This window comes from Nicotiana tabacum, chromosome 22 (assembly GCF_000715075.1).
Source record: "Nicotiana tabacum cultivar K326 chromosome 22, ASM71507v2, whole genome shotgun sequence".
Lineage (NCBI taxonomy): Eukaryota > Viridiplantae > Streptophyta > Magnoliopsida > Solanales > Solanaceae > Nicotiana > Nicotiana tabacum.
In genome coordinates this window covers 64,547,501-64,561,714 of record NC_134101.1, presented here as the reverse complement: position 1 = coordinate 64,561,714, position 14,214 = coordinate 64,547,501, and the positions used below count along the sequence as shown (strand labels likewise).

At 35.6% G+C, this 14,214-nt stretch overlaps 1 protein-coding gene and 1 pseudogene across 2 annotated transcripts; one reads left to right on the top strand and one right to left on the bottom strand.

The window, feature by feature from the left end:
- The first annotated feature begins 1,252 nt into the window (after positions 1–1,252).
- LOC107818989 (protein NRT1/ PTR FAMILY 2.3-like) lies at positions 1,253–3,565 on the top strand (annotated as a pseudogene).
- Positions 3,566–3,638: 73 nt separating this feature from the next.
- LOC107818991 (uncharacterized) lies at positions 3,639–13,878 on the bottom strand. 2 transcript variants are annotated; one of them, XM_016645071.2, is made up of 11 exons: positions 13,561–13,878; positions 12,797–13,009; positions 12,477–12,682; positions 12,275–12,357; positions 11,995–12,155; positions 11,634–11,764; positions 11,109–11,378; positions 8,569–10,988; positions 8,351–8,459; positions 7,764–7,844; positions 3,639–3,946 (listed from the first exon to the last, which is right to left on the bottom strand). In XM_016645071.2, the coding sequence occupies exons 1-11, from the start codon at positions 13,685–13,687 to the stop codon at positions 3,872–3,874; spliced, it is 3,876 nt and encodes a 1,291-aa protein (XP_016500557.1). In that variant the 5' UTR covers positions 13,688–13,878; the 3' UTR covers positions 3,639–3,871. The 2 variants fall into 2 exon arrangements, with proteins under 2 accessions (XP_016500557.1, XP_016500558.1); XM_016645072.2 differs by having other exon boundaries at positions 13,654–13,878.
- Between the last annotated feature and the right edge of the window lie 336 nt (positions 13,879–14,214).

The following is a 14,214-nucleotide window of genomic DNA, read 5'->3' as shown; positions in this document are numbered from 1 at the left end:
TTATACTACCTGAAGTTATTCAATTATTCCAGTTAGTTTTTTTGTGCATACTTTTGTTGTTAGCAAATCATTTTTGCATTTGCCTTTATCATTGACGGTGGTTCATGAGTCACTCAGCTTTGCCCGTTACCTATAAGGTCATAAACTGCTTTTGTAACATTAAAATCTCTGAATTGTGCGTTAACTTCTCATAAAATACGATTCACCAGAAAATTAAATTTTCAATATTAAAAATTCTATTCTTCCAGCCACATGTGTAGAATTAACCTTCATTTGAGCGATCATCTATCTACATTTTCGTGCCAACACTTCCTGAATTAATTTACCTGCCTTAACTTTTTAAGCAAATCACATTAATTTATCGTTGTTAAATAATAAAAAATGTAGGGACATTCACCAACTGATCTTGGTTAAGTGAGACAAAGGAATATAAGAAGGCACATGTTGTACATTTAATGATTTAATGTGAATATCAAGGTATGAGTTATAAGTTCCACTAGGAACTAGGAAGGCAGATATGTGTTTACTTCAAGGTTTCTGCTATCATTTCTTTCAAAAAAAAACAACATGAAATAACATCTTCCGTGCCTTTATTCGTCAGCTTAAAAACACGAGCAGAAAATTTACCAAATGGAGACCGCTAGACAAATCAACAAGGTGAAATGTCGATTCTAAGTTGTAGCTGTTTGTGATGCCTTTTTCAGATTGTTTTCTTTAATTTGAAGATGAAAATACCATTATAGCTGTCACAAGTCACTTTCTAGTGATTAATTTGGTTAAAATAACCAAAGAACCAGCAGGTGAAGGCAATTTAAACTTGATCAACGATCAAATAGTTAAAAATCATGCTTTTCCGGTTCGAAATACGAGTATCTTTTGGTTTGAAATACTATATCAAACAGGTAAATTACCTATCAACAAATGAGATGACAGGTTTTTCATCTTGCTTAGAATAATACCATTTAATTAAAGTTGGATATTTTAATTAAGCTTGATCCCTTTTTTTTCTTCCCTGGAAAAAATTCTTGATTCCCTCAAAATTCTTGTAATTAATATTTCTTTATTCTTTTCTAACCATAAAAAACCCAATTCATGTGTGATATTAAATACTTAAATCTCATTTAAAATAAATAATAACAATTTCTAATTTAAACACAAACGGTCGAATTTACTTTACATGAACGTAACAAAGACAAAAGAGCTAACTAAATGAACAGTGTGGCCTATAAATGAGTGACCTGGGGTGAAGCAGTCTTGCAGAAAGTTGCCTACTTATAAAAACTTGAACTCCATATCCAAAAAGAACAAACATCACTGCTATCAATTTGACTAATTTCAATGGATAATTCAGCTAGTTCTGATGACGAAAGAGCAAGACTTTCCTCTTCAGATTGCCGCAAAAATGGTGGCTGGATAACCTTCCCCTTTATCATAGGTCTGTTTCTTTTTTTGGTCTTTCTTAACACTTTACTGTTAGTTGTTAGATGCATTTTGGTCCTGTTTTATCCTGTCATAAAAATACCAATGTCCGCGCTGCTAAAGTATATAATGTGGTGAATGGCTGCATCACCATTTTCCCCATTCTCTCAGGAATCAGTGCTGACTCCATTCTTGGCTGTTTTTCTGTCATTTGGATTTCTTCTCTTATCTCTGCTCTGTTAAAACTAATTCCTTTTCATTAGATTCCATCTTCTTGGCTTCCAAAACTTATTAAACACAAACACACACACACACCAAAAAAAAAAATTAAAGGGCAGCCCGGTGCACAAGACATCTCGCATTCACGCAGGGTCCGGGGAAGGGTCACATGCTAAGGAATAGTGTTAAACACACACACACAAAAGGGTCCAACTTCTATACGGATAGTATAAGAACTTTTACACGATCATGTAACCATCAATAAAAACGGGATTAATAACCTAGAAACAAGGCAGGATACCAGCTACTAGGGGTTAAAATATATGCTTAGTGTAAAATTTCTTTGCAATTTCAGGGTATATTGCTTCTAGTATTCACAGCAGCCATTGAAAAATTAAGACCTGCGGTATGTGATGATAGCTCCAGTACCTGTACAAACCCATCAACAACTCAATATGCAGTGTTATAAATTGCTCTTGCACTAGCATCTCTAGGAGCTGCAGGTACACGTTTTACTATTGGATCCATGGGAACATATCAGTTTGACAAGCCAAAACACCAAGGAATTTTCTTTAATTGGTACACATTCACCTTATACGCATCCATTGTTGTAAGCTCCACAGCCATTGTCTACATTGAGGACAATATTAGTTGGACCTGGGGTTTTGCCATCTCTTTAGGTCTTAACATCCTCGCCTTAGCCATTTTTCTATGTGGGATACGTTTGTATCGCCATGTTAAGGAACAAGAAGGCAGCCCTTTTATCAATATGGATCGTGTCGTTGTCGCAGCCATTCAGAAACGGAAAATCCCCCTGTTTGAGCAAAGTCACCGTTACTATCATGATCCAAGTGATAAACACAAAAATATGGTCTCTCCTACTCCTACCTTCAAGTAAAATCTCTATATTAATTCTTTCTTGTGGTTGAGCTACTACTCATGCTCAAGGGCGGATCTAGGACGGGTTATGTGGATTCAACTGAACTTATTACTTTTAATTCGAACTATGTATACATATAATAAGATCACAATTATCCTGAATCCACTGACCCTGACTCTTAGATTCGCCTCTGGTCATACTCATTTGCTAATGAAGCTCTCTTATATAGGTTCCTCAACCGAGCAGCCTTCATTACTGTGGGAGACATTAAAGCAGATGGCTCCATTGAGAATACCTGGAGACTATGTACAATCCAACAAGTAGAAGATTTGAAAAGCTTGCTCCTTTGTGGGGTAGTGGATTATTTTTATCCACTCCTCTGATCATTCAGTCAAGCCTGTTAGTACTCCAGGCTCTAAAGATGGATCGTCAGGTGGGACACCATTTCAAAATCCCAGCAGGTTCTATGTCAGTCTGTGTTTATATGGACTGCTATATCAATACCCTTCATTGACAGATTGCCCTACCCTTTTCTAGCTAAATGCTCCCCATTTTCTCTTACACCTCTTCGGCGCATTGGGATTAGGCAATGTACTAACGATTCTTAGCATGGCCATCTCTGCCTTGGTGGAGTCAAGGCGGCTGAGGCTCGTGAAATCCCACCATCTCCAAGGCCAAAATGGTGCCATTATTCCAATGTCAGTCCTCTGGCTAGTGCCACAGCTAGCCTTTAATGGTATTGGAGAAGGATTTTCCGGGACATCTCGGGTTTACTACCAAGAGTTTCCTGCATCCTTGAAAAGCACCTCAACTGCAGTAGTTGCAATGTTCATTGGTATCGGATTCTACATGGGGAATACTCTGATTGATCTGGTTCAGAGAACAACGAGATGGTTGCCAGACAATATCAATGATGGAAGAATGGATAACGTCTTCTGGCTCTGTTGTTTCCTGGGATCAGCAAATTTCATGTATTACCTCGTGTTTGCCTCCTTCTACAAGTATAAAAATATAGGTGACAAACCAAATGATGCGCCCAGTAAATGATACTTATTAGTACAATTCAAGAAGCATGGATTTGATAAGCTCCGCGGCAGATTTCCATGCTTAGCTTATTGTTTTCAACAAAGATCAACTTTTCATGAATGAGATATTGCTCTTTACATAAAATAAATAACAAAGGAATCTTTTAAAGTCGGTGTACAAAGAATTACATATAAAGGGTGTAAATCGTGTATTTGGAATAATGTATCAATTAGCAACTTTTCTTGCTAAGCAGTGTTAAGCTAAATCAGAAACATGTTAGTGGTGAATGAAAGAATTTGGATGAGACCAAGTTTAGCCAAACAGGAATCAGGACTCCGGAGGCATATTGTGGTTGAACTTTGTACAGTCAAAAGGCCCAAGTTGATTGTTTTTCTTTTTCACCTGCAAATCAAAGAAAGATAACAGCTTAAGAAACCACAACCATGCAAGATAATGATATGCAACAGCGCTATTTTACCATTTCTACCAGTCAATGGCCCAAGCAATAACTCTTAGATCCCGTTAGGCCAAGCTGCCAAAAACTACTTATTTTGAGAAGTGATTTTGCTCAAAAATGCTTTTTTAAAACGGAAAAGGTCCAAATATGCCCCTGTACTATGTGAAATTGAGCACATTTGCCCTTCGTTAATACTTTAGCTCAAATATACCCTTACCGTCACATAGTTGGTCCATATATGCCCTTAGAGTTACACAGTTGGCTCATATATGCCCTTTTCGAAACGGAATTCACCCAAACTAATTAACTCTTTCGTTAATTGTATTAAAGTGCATTACAAACACTATTTCCTTTTTATTAGTACTTTTTTTCTTTACCTTTCTCTTTTCTCTTTTCTTTTTTCTTTTTTTCCTTTTTCTTTCTCCCTTATCCGATTTCCTCCATTACTGATATCTTCTCCATTTTCGTCACCAATTTCACTTGACAAAACTCATGAATTCCAATTACTAAGAAAATTCTCTCATAAGAATATTTTTATAGATCATATGTTTGTCAATTTTTTAATTTTTACTGAACATATATTTAGTTCTAAAAAATTTAACAAAGTAAGATTGAAATAATATTTATGTAACAAAAAACCCAAAAAAATCCAACAAAACCGAACAATCCAAACCAATATAATTGGTTTGGTTTTGATAAAAACTGAACCATCCCGTTCCATGTATACCACTAATTTACATAGTTAATAAAAAAATAGAAAATGTCCAGAAAAAAGATGAAAAAAGACTAACAACTCAAATTTATAACACTACAACTTGAACTCTAGGCTTTTAATCATTATATTATCTTTCTGAAAACAATTTAAATATTTTGGTCTTTTGAATATTGTTGAAGGCTGAGATGTTTTTATTATTTTACAGTTTAAACCATAATTTTTGGAATAATTTAATTTCGTTTATTTAGAGGCCAGTGAAATTGGAACTTGATTACCTTATGGGAGAATTTCTTAGTAATTGGAATTCATGAGTTTTGTCAAGTAAAATTGGTGACGAAATGGAGAAAACATCAGTAATGGAAGAAACGGATAAAGGAGAAAGAAAAAGGAAAAAAAAAGAGAAGAAAAGAAAAAAGAAGAAAGAAAAGAGAAAGGTAAAGAAAAAAAAGAACTAATAAAAAGGAAATAGTGTTTGTAATACAATTTAATACAATTAACGAAAGAGCTAATTAGTTTGGGTGAATTCCGTTTCAAAAAGAGCATATATGGACCAACTATGTGACGGTAAGGGCATATTTGAGCTAAAGTATTAACGAAGGGCAAATGTGCTCAATTTCGTATAGTACAAGGGCATATTTGGACCTTTGCCCTTTTTAAAAAGTACTTTTGAAAAATTACAATTTGTGTTTGGCTAGTTCATTTGAGAAGAACTTTAATAAGCAAATTGTGTTTGAACAATCTTTTCAAAAAGTACTTTTGAGTGTCAAATTACGAAAAAAGACTGTACATATTCAATTTACAAGTAGCATATTATTTAAAAGAGAAATGAATTTAAATATTTATTATAAAAAATTAATTAATTTTTCTTTTTATTTAATTGGAATATAAAATATAAAGTAAAAATATATATTAAAGATTTTAATCAATATAATAGTTATACAAAGCAACAATATTAGGTATCCGGTATTACTTATTGTTTATATTGATGATTTAAATATATGAAAAAATAGTCATTCAATATAAGTTTAGAATCTACTTCATTAATCCTATATAATAAAAAAAGAGATCTATTTATGGTGGAGAGACTATTTGAAAGAAGAATAGGGGAAGGAGAATAAAAATACAATAGAAATAAAATAAATAAAAAGAAAGGGATGGTAGAAACAAAAAAGAAAAAGGAAAAAATAAAATTTTTGAAGGATAATTTGAAAAATATAAATTTATAGTAAGGATACTTTTGTCTTAAAAATTTTAATTTTCTGCTTCTGCTTCTGCTTCTGCTTCTGCTTTGTAGAAGAAGCTAAAATTTATAACTTCTTCCCAAAAGCAGAAAAATTGCTTCTGCTGCTACTCAAAAGCACTTCTCCATCTTGGCCAAACACATCAAATTTCTAAAAAGTACTTTTTCTGACCAAAAAAAAAATACTTTTGCCCTCCCACAAGCTTGGCCAAACAGGCTCTTATACTCCTAGTAATCAAAATAGAAACATAGTTGGGGAAGTCCTAATAAAAGCTACCATCTTTTACCAGTGGTACTTCAAGCGATGAATTTAGGACATAAATAATGATGGAGGCAGGATTTCCGCTAAGGGGGTCCAAAAAAGAAAAAGTTACAAAATTAAAATAGATTGTGGCCAATAGGAATTGAGCTAGCAACCTCACAAAGGTTTTGAACCCCCTTAACCATTGAGCTATACTTTTGGGTTGTGTTAAGGAGATTCAAAATATAATATATAGATGCACAAAACAGATTTTGCCTTATATGTACAGTGTAACTTTCCGGCAAAGAGGAACCCCCTTCCGGCAAACAAGCTGTAAATCCGCCTCTGATGATGGTTTCTAGTATACACATACCTTCCTAAATCTCTACTCTTGGAACATCCAGAAATAATTAATTTGGTTTTAACATTTTTACAAGATTAAAAAGAATAAATACCACCTAAATAATATTGTTAAAGTTGCAATCAGGATCACAAGTAAAACAAGATATTCCTGATGTCCTCCCAGCATCCGGCTTTTTTTAAATTAAATCTTTAACACTAATGACAAACCCCAGCATTTTTATTAGTTCGGGAACAATTTGAACAACATTATAGCACATAAACCCCATTTATTTTCTAATATCTTTTTTCATGTTAGCTTTGCCAATCATTTTAAAGGCCGAAATAGTGTAGTTCTTTTTTTCTTTTTTCCTTTTTTGGTACTGGCATTTACTGTCAAAAGATGTGTTGAATTGTATAGAAATCTGGACAAATTAATACGTTATATCAAACTTTTAGAGGCAACTTAGTGTGATTTTATTATTTTGTTGTTACTTTTATAGATTTCCTATCAGAGACTACCGCATCACGTCGAGGCTTTGTTTAGTGTAACATTCAGTTATCAAAATATTTTTGGCTGATGACCATTCATTGTGTGATAAGTGTTGTGAAAGGTTAATCATAGTTTTCAAGATCCTACAATCCTATGATTGAGCCCTAACCGGTTAAGGAACTGGATAATGATTTTTCATTTAAAAAGTATTTTTCTACTATAAAGGAAAAATATGCAAGAAAAAAACACTGTTTGCATAATAACATTACTTTATCACTTACATGAAAATATACCGAACAAACGACTATACAATTTATCATTTAGAATTAAGATGCATTTTACTATAGTCATCAAAAAACTTTCTAACAAAAACTTCAAGTGATTAAAACTTCTTCCAGAAAGTACCAAAAGGCATTTCTGTGGGATAGTATGGTGCACTAAGCTCCTATTATGCGTGAGTTCAGGGAATGGCCAAACCACATAGCGTTTATCGTACATAGCCTTACCAAAAGACATTTCTAGTTTTGTAAAATGATTCTCAGCACCATTATCAATTACAAGGTTAAGATTAACTGTTCTCACCCTAATTTGTAGCATATGCCAGAGAAATGTGTTTATCTATAATGAGACAGAATAAAGTTGAATGCATTCTCATTCTAGCTAGTAGAATACATGTTAGATATGGCATAGGCAACCTCAAACAAGAAAACGATAATCTATAAATAGTGACATACCGGAGACCATGGGCTTGGCTCAGGCAAGGATTTCTCTTGGGGTGAATTTTGTACAGCACCACCTTTCATGGTTAAGATATCCTGTAAAATCAGAGTACAAGAGTCGATTACATAACCTGCAGATATTTGATCACCACTGAACGAAGCTCAATCATTTTTCCGATAGAGATTCAGAGCAGTGGAGCTTGACACTCAAGCCAAGTTTGTCTCACTGCCTAACCTAAGGTTCAGAACTAAACTTTAACTGCGTAGCTTTTAGGGAGGTCAAGCTAGCTGACTGCTCTGGACCTATTAGTGGATGATTTAGGCTTTCATTTTATGAATACAGAGGTATGCTCACTAGAGGATATGATGAACAGCTAATATCTTGTCAGTTGTTCTTTAACAGCACCAGCTAAAAGTGAAGGTTTTGGATAAATGTGTGGAAACAAACTGCTCAGGAAAGTGAAGATTATGTCCTGGAACTAATAAAAGTATGCTTCAAATAATTTGGAGATCACAACAGATTCAGGAAATCAAAGCTTAGTTATATTTGGCTTCTTTCAGACAGATCACAGCATACAGCTCATTTTCCAGAAAGAAATTACCTCCCCAGCAGCTTCCATTGCTGCCAACCATTCATCAGAAAATGGAACTGCATCCTGTGGGGGTAATATCAAAATGTTGCCTTTCTTCAGACAGTTCTCTGTATTCTTGCTGCCATCAATAAAATAGCAATTCTATAAAAGATTGTAATTTGTGAAAGGCTAAGTCTAGAAAAACCAGAGGAGTTCTTTGGGGTTAGAAAAATCTTTGAAATACTTACACTGGCAAATTGGTGTTATCATTTCTGCACTGCTCGGTATCTTGCAGTCCATGGCAAAGTTCATTGTGAGAATTCTCACTTCCACTAGGTTTTCCAGTTTCAGATTCCTTCACCACAATATCTTGATTCAATATGTCAACTACCTTTCTTTTGATTCTTGATGAGGTCTGATCCCCTTCAACAAGTTCTATGCAATCATTTGTGACACTTGCTGTATGGATTTTACTTGTCGGTGAATTAAGTTCCAAAGATAAAGATTCAATTGTCGCGGGATATGATAGTCGATCCTCAACACCGTGGATAACATCCAGTTCATTAGCAATGTTGCTGCTCCCATGAATCAAAGGTGACTCCTTGTTCAGAACGCTTGGGCTTTCTAATGCACCTTTATAAAAACTTCTTTGTGCTGGAAGAGCATCTTGAAAATTCTCCAAGGCATTGCTACTTTCGCATTTGATAGGGCCTTTTCCAGGCAACAACTGAGCATCATCGGCATGTAACTCCAGATGTGTATCCTCCATCTGTAAGATATTCGTGAGTGCATTTATTGTCTTTCCAACTTCATTTGCTTGCATTTTATCTCCAAGTTGTGGTGGAGTAGGAAGACTCTCTAAAACAACCTTGTGATACCCCAGTTCTGTTGGACTAGAAGGAATGAAATGCGTATGGCAGCACATTTGCGACTCTTCAACATTCAAGCTTAATGGAGACAGCATACCATGCTTCATCTTGATTATCTGACCACCATCATTAGGCTTGTTAGGTGAATCTCGAATTTCAAATTCATCCATTTCTTCCAAGAGAAACACGTCTTTGATCAGTTTGTTACCTTCACCCATTGGACCAAGTATACCTAATCCAATTACATCTGGTGTTCCCCTGGAAGATGAACCAAATTCCGCAGAGGAAGTTAAATTACCCTCATTTTGACAGTTTGATGCATCGCGAATTTCAGCTTCATCCACCGCTTCCAAGACAGACTCTTTAATTGGTTTTCTACATTCGCCAATTGAACCAGTTACAGCTGATACCATTTCGTTTCTTGTTACACTAGATGATGAACCAAATTCCAGACAGGAAGTTAAATTACCAAGAAACTTATTATTATTAAACTCTTCATCTGTTGGATGATTACAATTTTCAGCTAGAGTAACTTTGCTAGGGCCAAAATATAAGATATCTGCAGGATCTTCTCCTGCTGTAATGTTATTACTCTCCAATTCTGGCTGAGCACTTGTTACATCAAATCTATCAAAACCACGTTCATCTTGTCGATATGGTGGCGCAGATAAACCAGTTTCAGCAATCTGTCCATCTTGGCTTTGATCTATACTCACATGCTTACTAAGGGACCGATCACCTGAATGCAATACATTCCTACCCTGGGACTTATGTTCTGAGTAAATTGAAAGCCCGCCAGGATTAGTCTTGCAATTTTCATCGGATAAAGTTTCACTTGAGACCTCTACTACTAAACCTCCTGTTTGTGCTTTATCAGTGATCTGCTTGGTAAAATCTTGTTTCGGATTCTGACAATCTTCATGCTGAGATGCAACTTCTGAATTTTCCATCTTTTCTTCACTAAAGTCCGAACATGTGAGATTCAAGGACTCACAATTTCCGCTTCGATGTGCTTCATTCAAATTGCTCTTAATCTTCATAATCTGCTTATCGTTATCAAACATCCATTTATCTTCAGCTGCAAAGGACTTGACCTTTTCAAATTCTTTACCAGGTAAATTATTACAGCCTCCTACATAACTGTCCTCCCTCACCTCCCCACTAAAGTTAATCATGTTCCCATACTGTGAATTACAAATTGAACCATCAGTTACTGAACAAATGCCAGATTCTTCTGCTTCATTTGGATTGCTAGTGGCACCTTCCAATCCACATAGAACTAGAGATTGCGCATTGTATCTAGCTTGTGGAAAATAAGCCTCTCTAAAATCTGATCCGGCAGAGCTTTTATTTTCTATAAAACCAGGGATGGAGTTCATGAGATCACCATCTTTGTTAATATGTTCATGTTTTCCAGTTTGTGGTGGATTCTGCTTGCCATTCGTCAGCAATTCTGCATCCTGAAGTTTCTTCTCTTGGTGCTCGATGTGATGCGGTACTTTTTCGTCAACATTATCAGCAGGATTTCTGAGCTTATCACTGACTGGATCAAGCTTCATTATAACACTTGGTATATTCGATCTTTCCACACTGTTTCCTTCCAAGCCTGTTTTGATTACTTTGCAGGATGCTGTTGAGCTTTCTGATTCCAATCCTAGGATCCTACAGTTTAGATTTGCTAAGTTGACCTTGCTTTCTTGTGTTGCTAGTGCCTCTGGTGGCCTCCGATCACCAGATCTTTCCGACAGGCACATACTAGACTCGGCTTTCAACAGGCGACGTGTATCTGAAGCTTTTGTCTGCAATCACCATATTGGTTGTCATGTCTTTAAACAAAATGCTATGTTGTGAGCATCAAGCAGCCTATGCACCTTAAGTTAAAAAAAACTAATGCTTTGCCAGAATAGTGCTGGTAATACCTGACAAAAATATCCTAATGAAGGTGAAGGCATCCGCAGACCCGATGGTTTCATGGCTTGTGCAGGCAGGTATTGCATACTGCTAACAGCAGTAGGAGTGCTTTGAGGAAGACGAAGTGCAACTGGTGTACATCCATCGTGACTTTGAGATGAATGTGCTCGGCTAGATGGTACTGTGGCATCTGGATTCATCTCCAGAGCAGTACTGGTAGCTTTATTAACTGGTGGAGAAGATTCAGTTGATGCATGTAATTTCGATGTTGATTTCTTCTGCATAAATTAGAATTGAGCAAAAAGGAGGGGGCAAGATTGTATGATTCTGTTGGTTAACTACCAAATATATTGAATGTACTCAGAGCTAAATTCTTTAGTATTGTGTTGTGTGAACTTTGAACAGTTCTTTTGAGTTCTTAATCACACCAAATTCTTCTAAAATTTTGAGTTCAAATTTTAATTCTTACGTCATTTCCCCTTAAAAATGTAATAGAAATTAAACCTTGAGCTTAAACTTGAACTGATGCTTACATCATTTCCTCTGAAAATGCATGATGAAGATTTATCCTTTAAAGGTTCAGCATCAGGTTTTGCTTTCTCTTGGCTATTTCTCACTTTTCTAGAAGAGCTCCTTAATCCCGCATTCTTCTGAGTACTAACAGCTGCATGAGAAAGGAAAATGAAAATATAAAGATGATGCTCTTATCTGTGGCGCAAATACAAAAAGTATTTTTGCATAGTAGATTGTTATGCCTTCTAAAAGTTTGACAAGGGTATAACTTGCTTGAGTTATTACAACACACTTTGAAACATCCAGTTTCTATGATTGAAATGGAAACAATTACGCTCAGCAGAAACCAGATGGATAGACAATATATAATAAAGAGATTACCAGAATCAGTCACTTGATGCTTCAAATGACTTGTTCTTGGTATAGTACTCTTAGAACTTGCGGGCAACAAACAAGAACTTGGCTTTGAAACTTGAAACTTCGGTAACTTGGAATCCTTGGTTGCAGATTTTCCGTGATTCATGTTTGCAGGCCTTTTTAGTCTAAAATGACATTAAGGCTCATCATCTGTAAAACCTCCATATATAGCAACAAAAGAAAAAACCAACCACTTCTTGGAAAATAGTTGAATCCCAAATATATCTAACATGTGCAAGGATACGAAGGTGAAGCCAAAGGTCGAGAACAGCCACTAGATTTGGAGACATTTCTACCATTACGAGATGCTAGCATTTTACTTGAGGCCTGAAACCATTCAAGAAAAAACTAAGTAAACAACAAACTGAAATAGGATGAGCATCATCACAAGTCACGGCCAAAGTTTATGAGCCGAAAAGTCGCTTAGTCTTAAGCTGAGATCTGACCTTCCGCTTATCTTCTTTTAAAGCTACAGATCGAATTTCTTTAAGCGTACTCTTTTTGTTCGAGTTCAAATAAGCTGAACTAGCATCAAGTAAGGAGTCATTGGAAGTTGGATTTCGCTCTTCTTCATTGATGGTGAACAAGGGCTCTCCGCATGTGTTAACTAATGTTCCGCTAAGCAGAGAAAGTTCAATTGGATCCAAAACACCTAAACAGAAGAAAGAATAAAGTAGGTTTTTTCTGTAATCAATCCCCTGCAGTATTTAACAAATTGTTCTACATTGATAAAAAGAGATACTAATTGTACTGTAATCATATATACCTTCTTCAGTAGAAAAGGCTCGATCCCATGCTAAACTTTTCCGCAAAATGTAACCACCACCCCTTTTCTTCCTCTTCATATGCAGCGGCTCAATGCTCAGTTTAGGCATTATTTCTGCTTTGTCTGTATTGATATTCTCTTTATTGCTGCAACCTCTACGATAGGAAGAGGAACAGCCAGGTTTTACTGGATCAACACGACCCTCTAGCCCTCCTGCAACATGATGAAATCTGTAAATAATTACTACTACCAATTATACTACTCTATGTATCAATGCAGAAAAAATTGTACTCCCTCCCGTTCACTTTTAGTTGTCACGTTTCGCTTTTCGACGGTCAATTTGAAGCTAACTTGCATTAAATTTTCTTAATATCTTAAAATTATAATTTAAACATTCGGAAACTATATGAAAAATACTATAATTTGTAATTTTTCTCATATCAATACGGTATAAAAATACATATTAAAAACATTGGTCAAAGTTTATGTAGTTTGACTTTCGAAAAGCTAAACGTCACAAGTAAAAGTGAACGGAGGGAGTATTCATGAACAAACTATACTTGATGGAAGTAATTTAAACAGGCTAAAAATGCGGAACCTAATTAACCCTACGAACTCATTATGACCTATTTTTCATAAAATGGAAAAGTTCAGATATAACTAAACAAGACGAAACTTCCGAAATTCTAGAATTTATTTTTTAGGGAATCTCAATTAAAACTTGAAAGACACAAAAATAGAAGAGAAAAAGTGGAAGAACTGACTCAATGGGGAAATGAAATTTGAAAAGGGAGTGAAATCGTTGGGATTGGTATCCTCCATATGAGGGAGTGGGGTAAGTAGAGAATCATCTTCACCGGAGATTTCAAGGAGGCGTAGATCCGACTCCATGTTTCTTCCTTTAATTCAATGCTAGTAATAGTTGAATTTGCTTTATCCCGTACTGAAGAAATCATCAAATCTTGGGTTTATTATTATGTAATGGTTACGAAGGAGGTAAATTTTGTTTGGTTAAGGGAGATGGGGATTTTATTTGTTGGTTTTGAAATTGGGGCAAGCGGGAGGAAGGGGTCCCAAATGTAGGACAAAGGAGACAACTGACACGTGCCAATGCCAAATCTAGGTTTTATTTTCTTTTCTTTCCATCTCTTTGGTTGGTTCAAATATTGACGACAAAGTGATGACTAGTTTAAGTAGAAAATAAGTTGATAGCATTTGAAGAATGGTAGTCCAATTACAACGACAACCCAGTAAAATCTCACTAATGGGGTCTGAGAATGGTAGAGTGTACATAGACCTTACCCATACCCAGAGGGATAGAGAGGCTGTTTCCGGAAGACCCTCGGCTTAGAGACAATAGATCTGTAACAATAACAGAAACTAGAAAAATAGTATCAGTATCGTAAAATCTATATATA

Excerpts from the sequence above, each read along its gene's own strand:
- LOC107818991 (XM_016645071.2), bottom strand. The coding sequence starts at position 13,687 with ATGGAGTCGGATCTACGCCTCCTTGAAATCTCCGGTGAAGATGATTCT. Across the intron at positions 11,765-11,994 it reads GCATCAAGTGACTGATTCTG|CTGTTAGTACTCAGAAGAAT; the intron begins GTAATCTCTTTA and ends TTTCTCATGCAG. Across the intron at positions 8,460-8,568 it reads GATAACACCAATTTGCCAGT|CAAGAATACAGAGAACTGTC; the intron begins GTAAGTATTTCA and ends TATTGATGGCAG.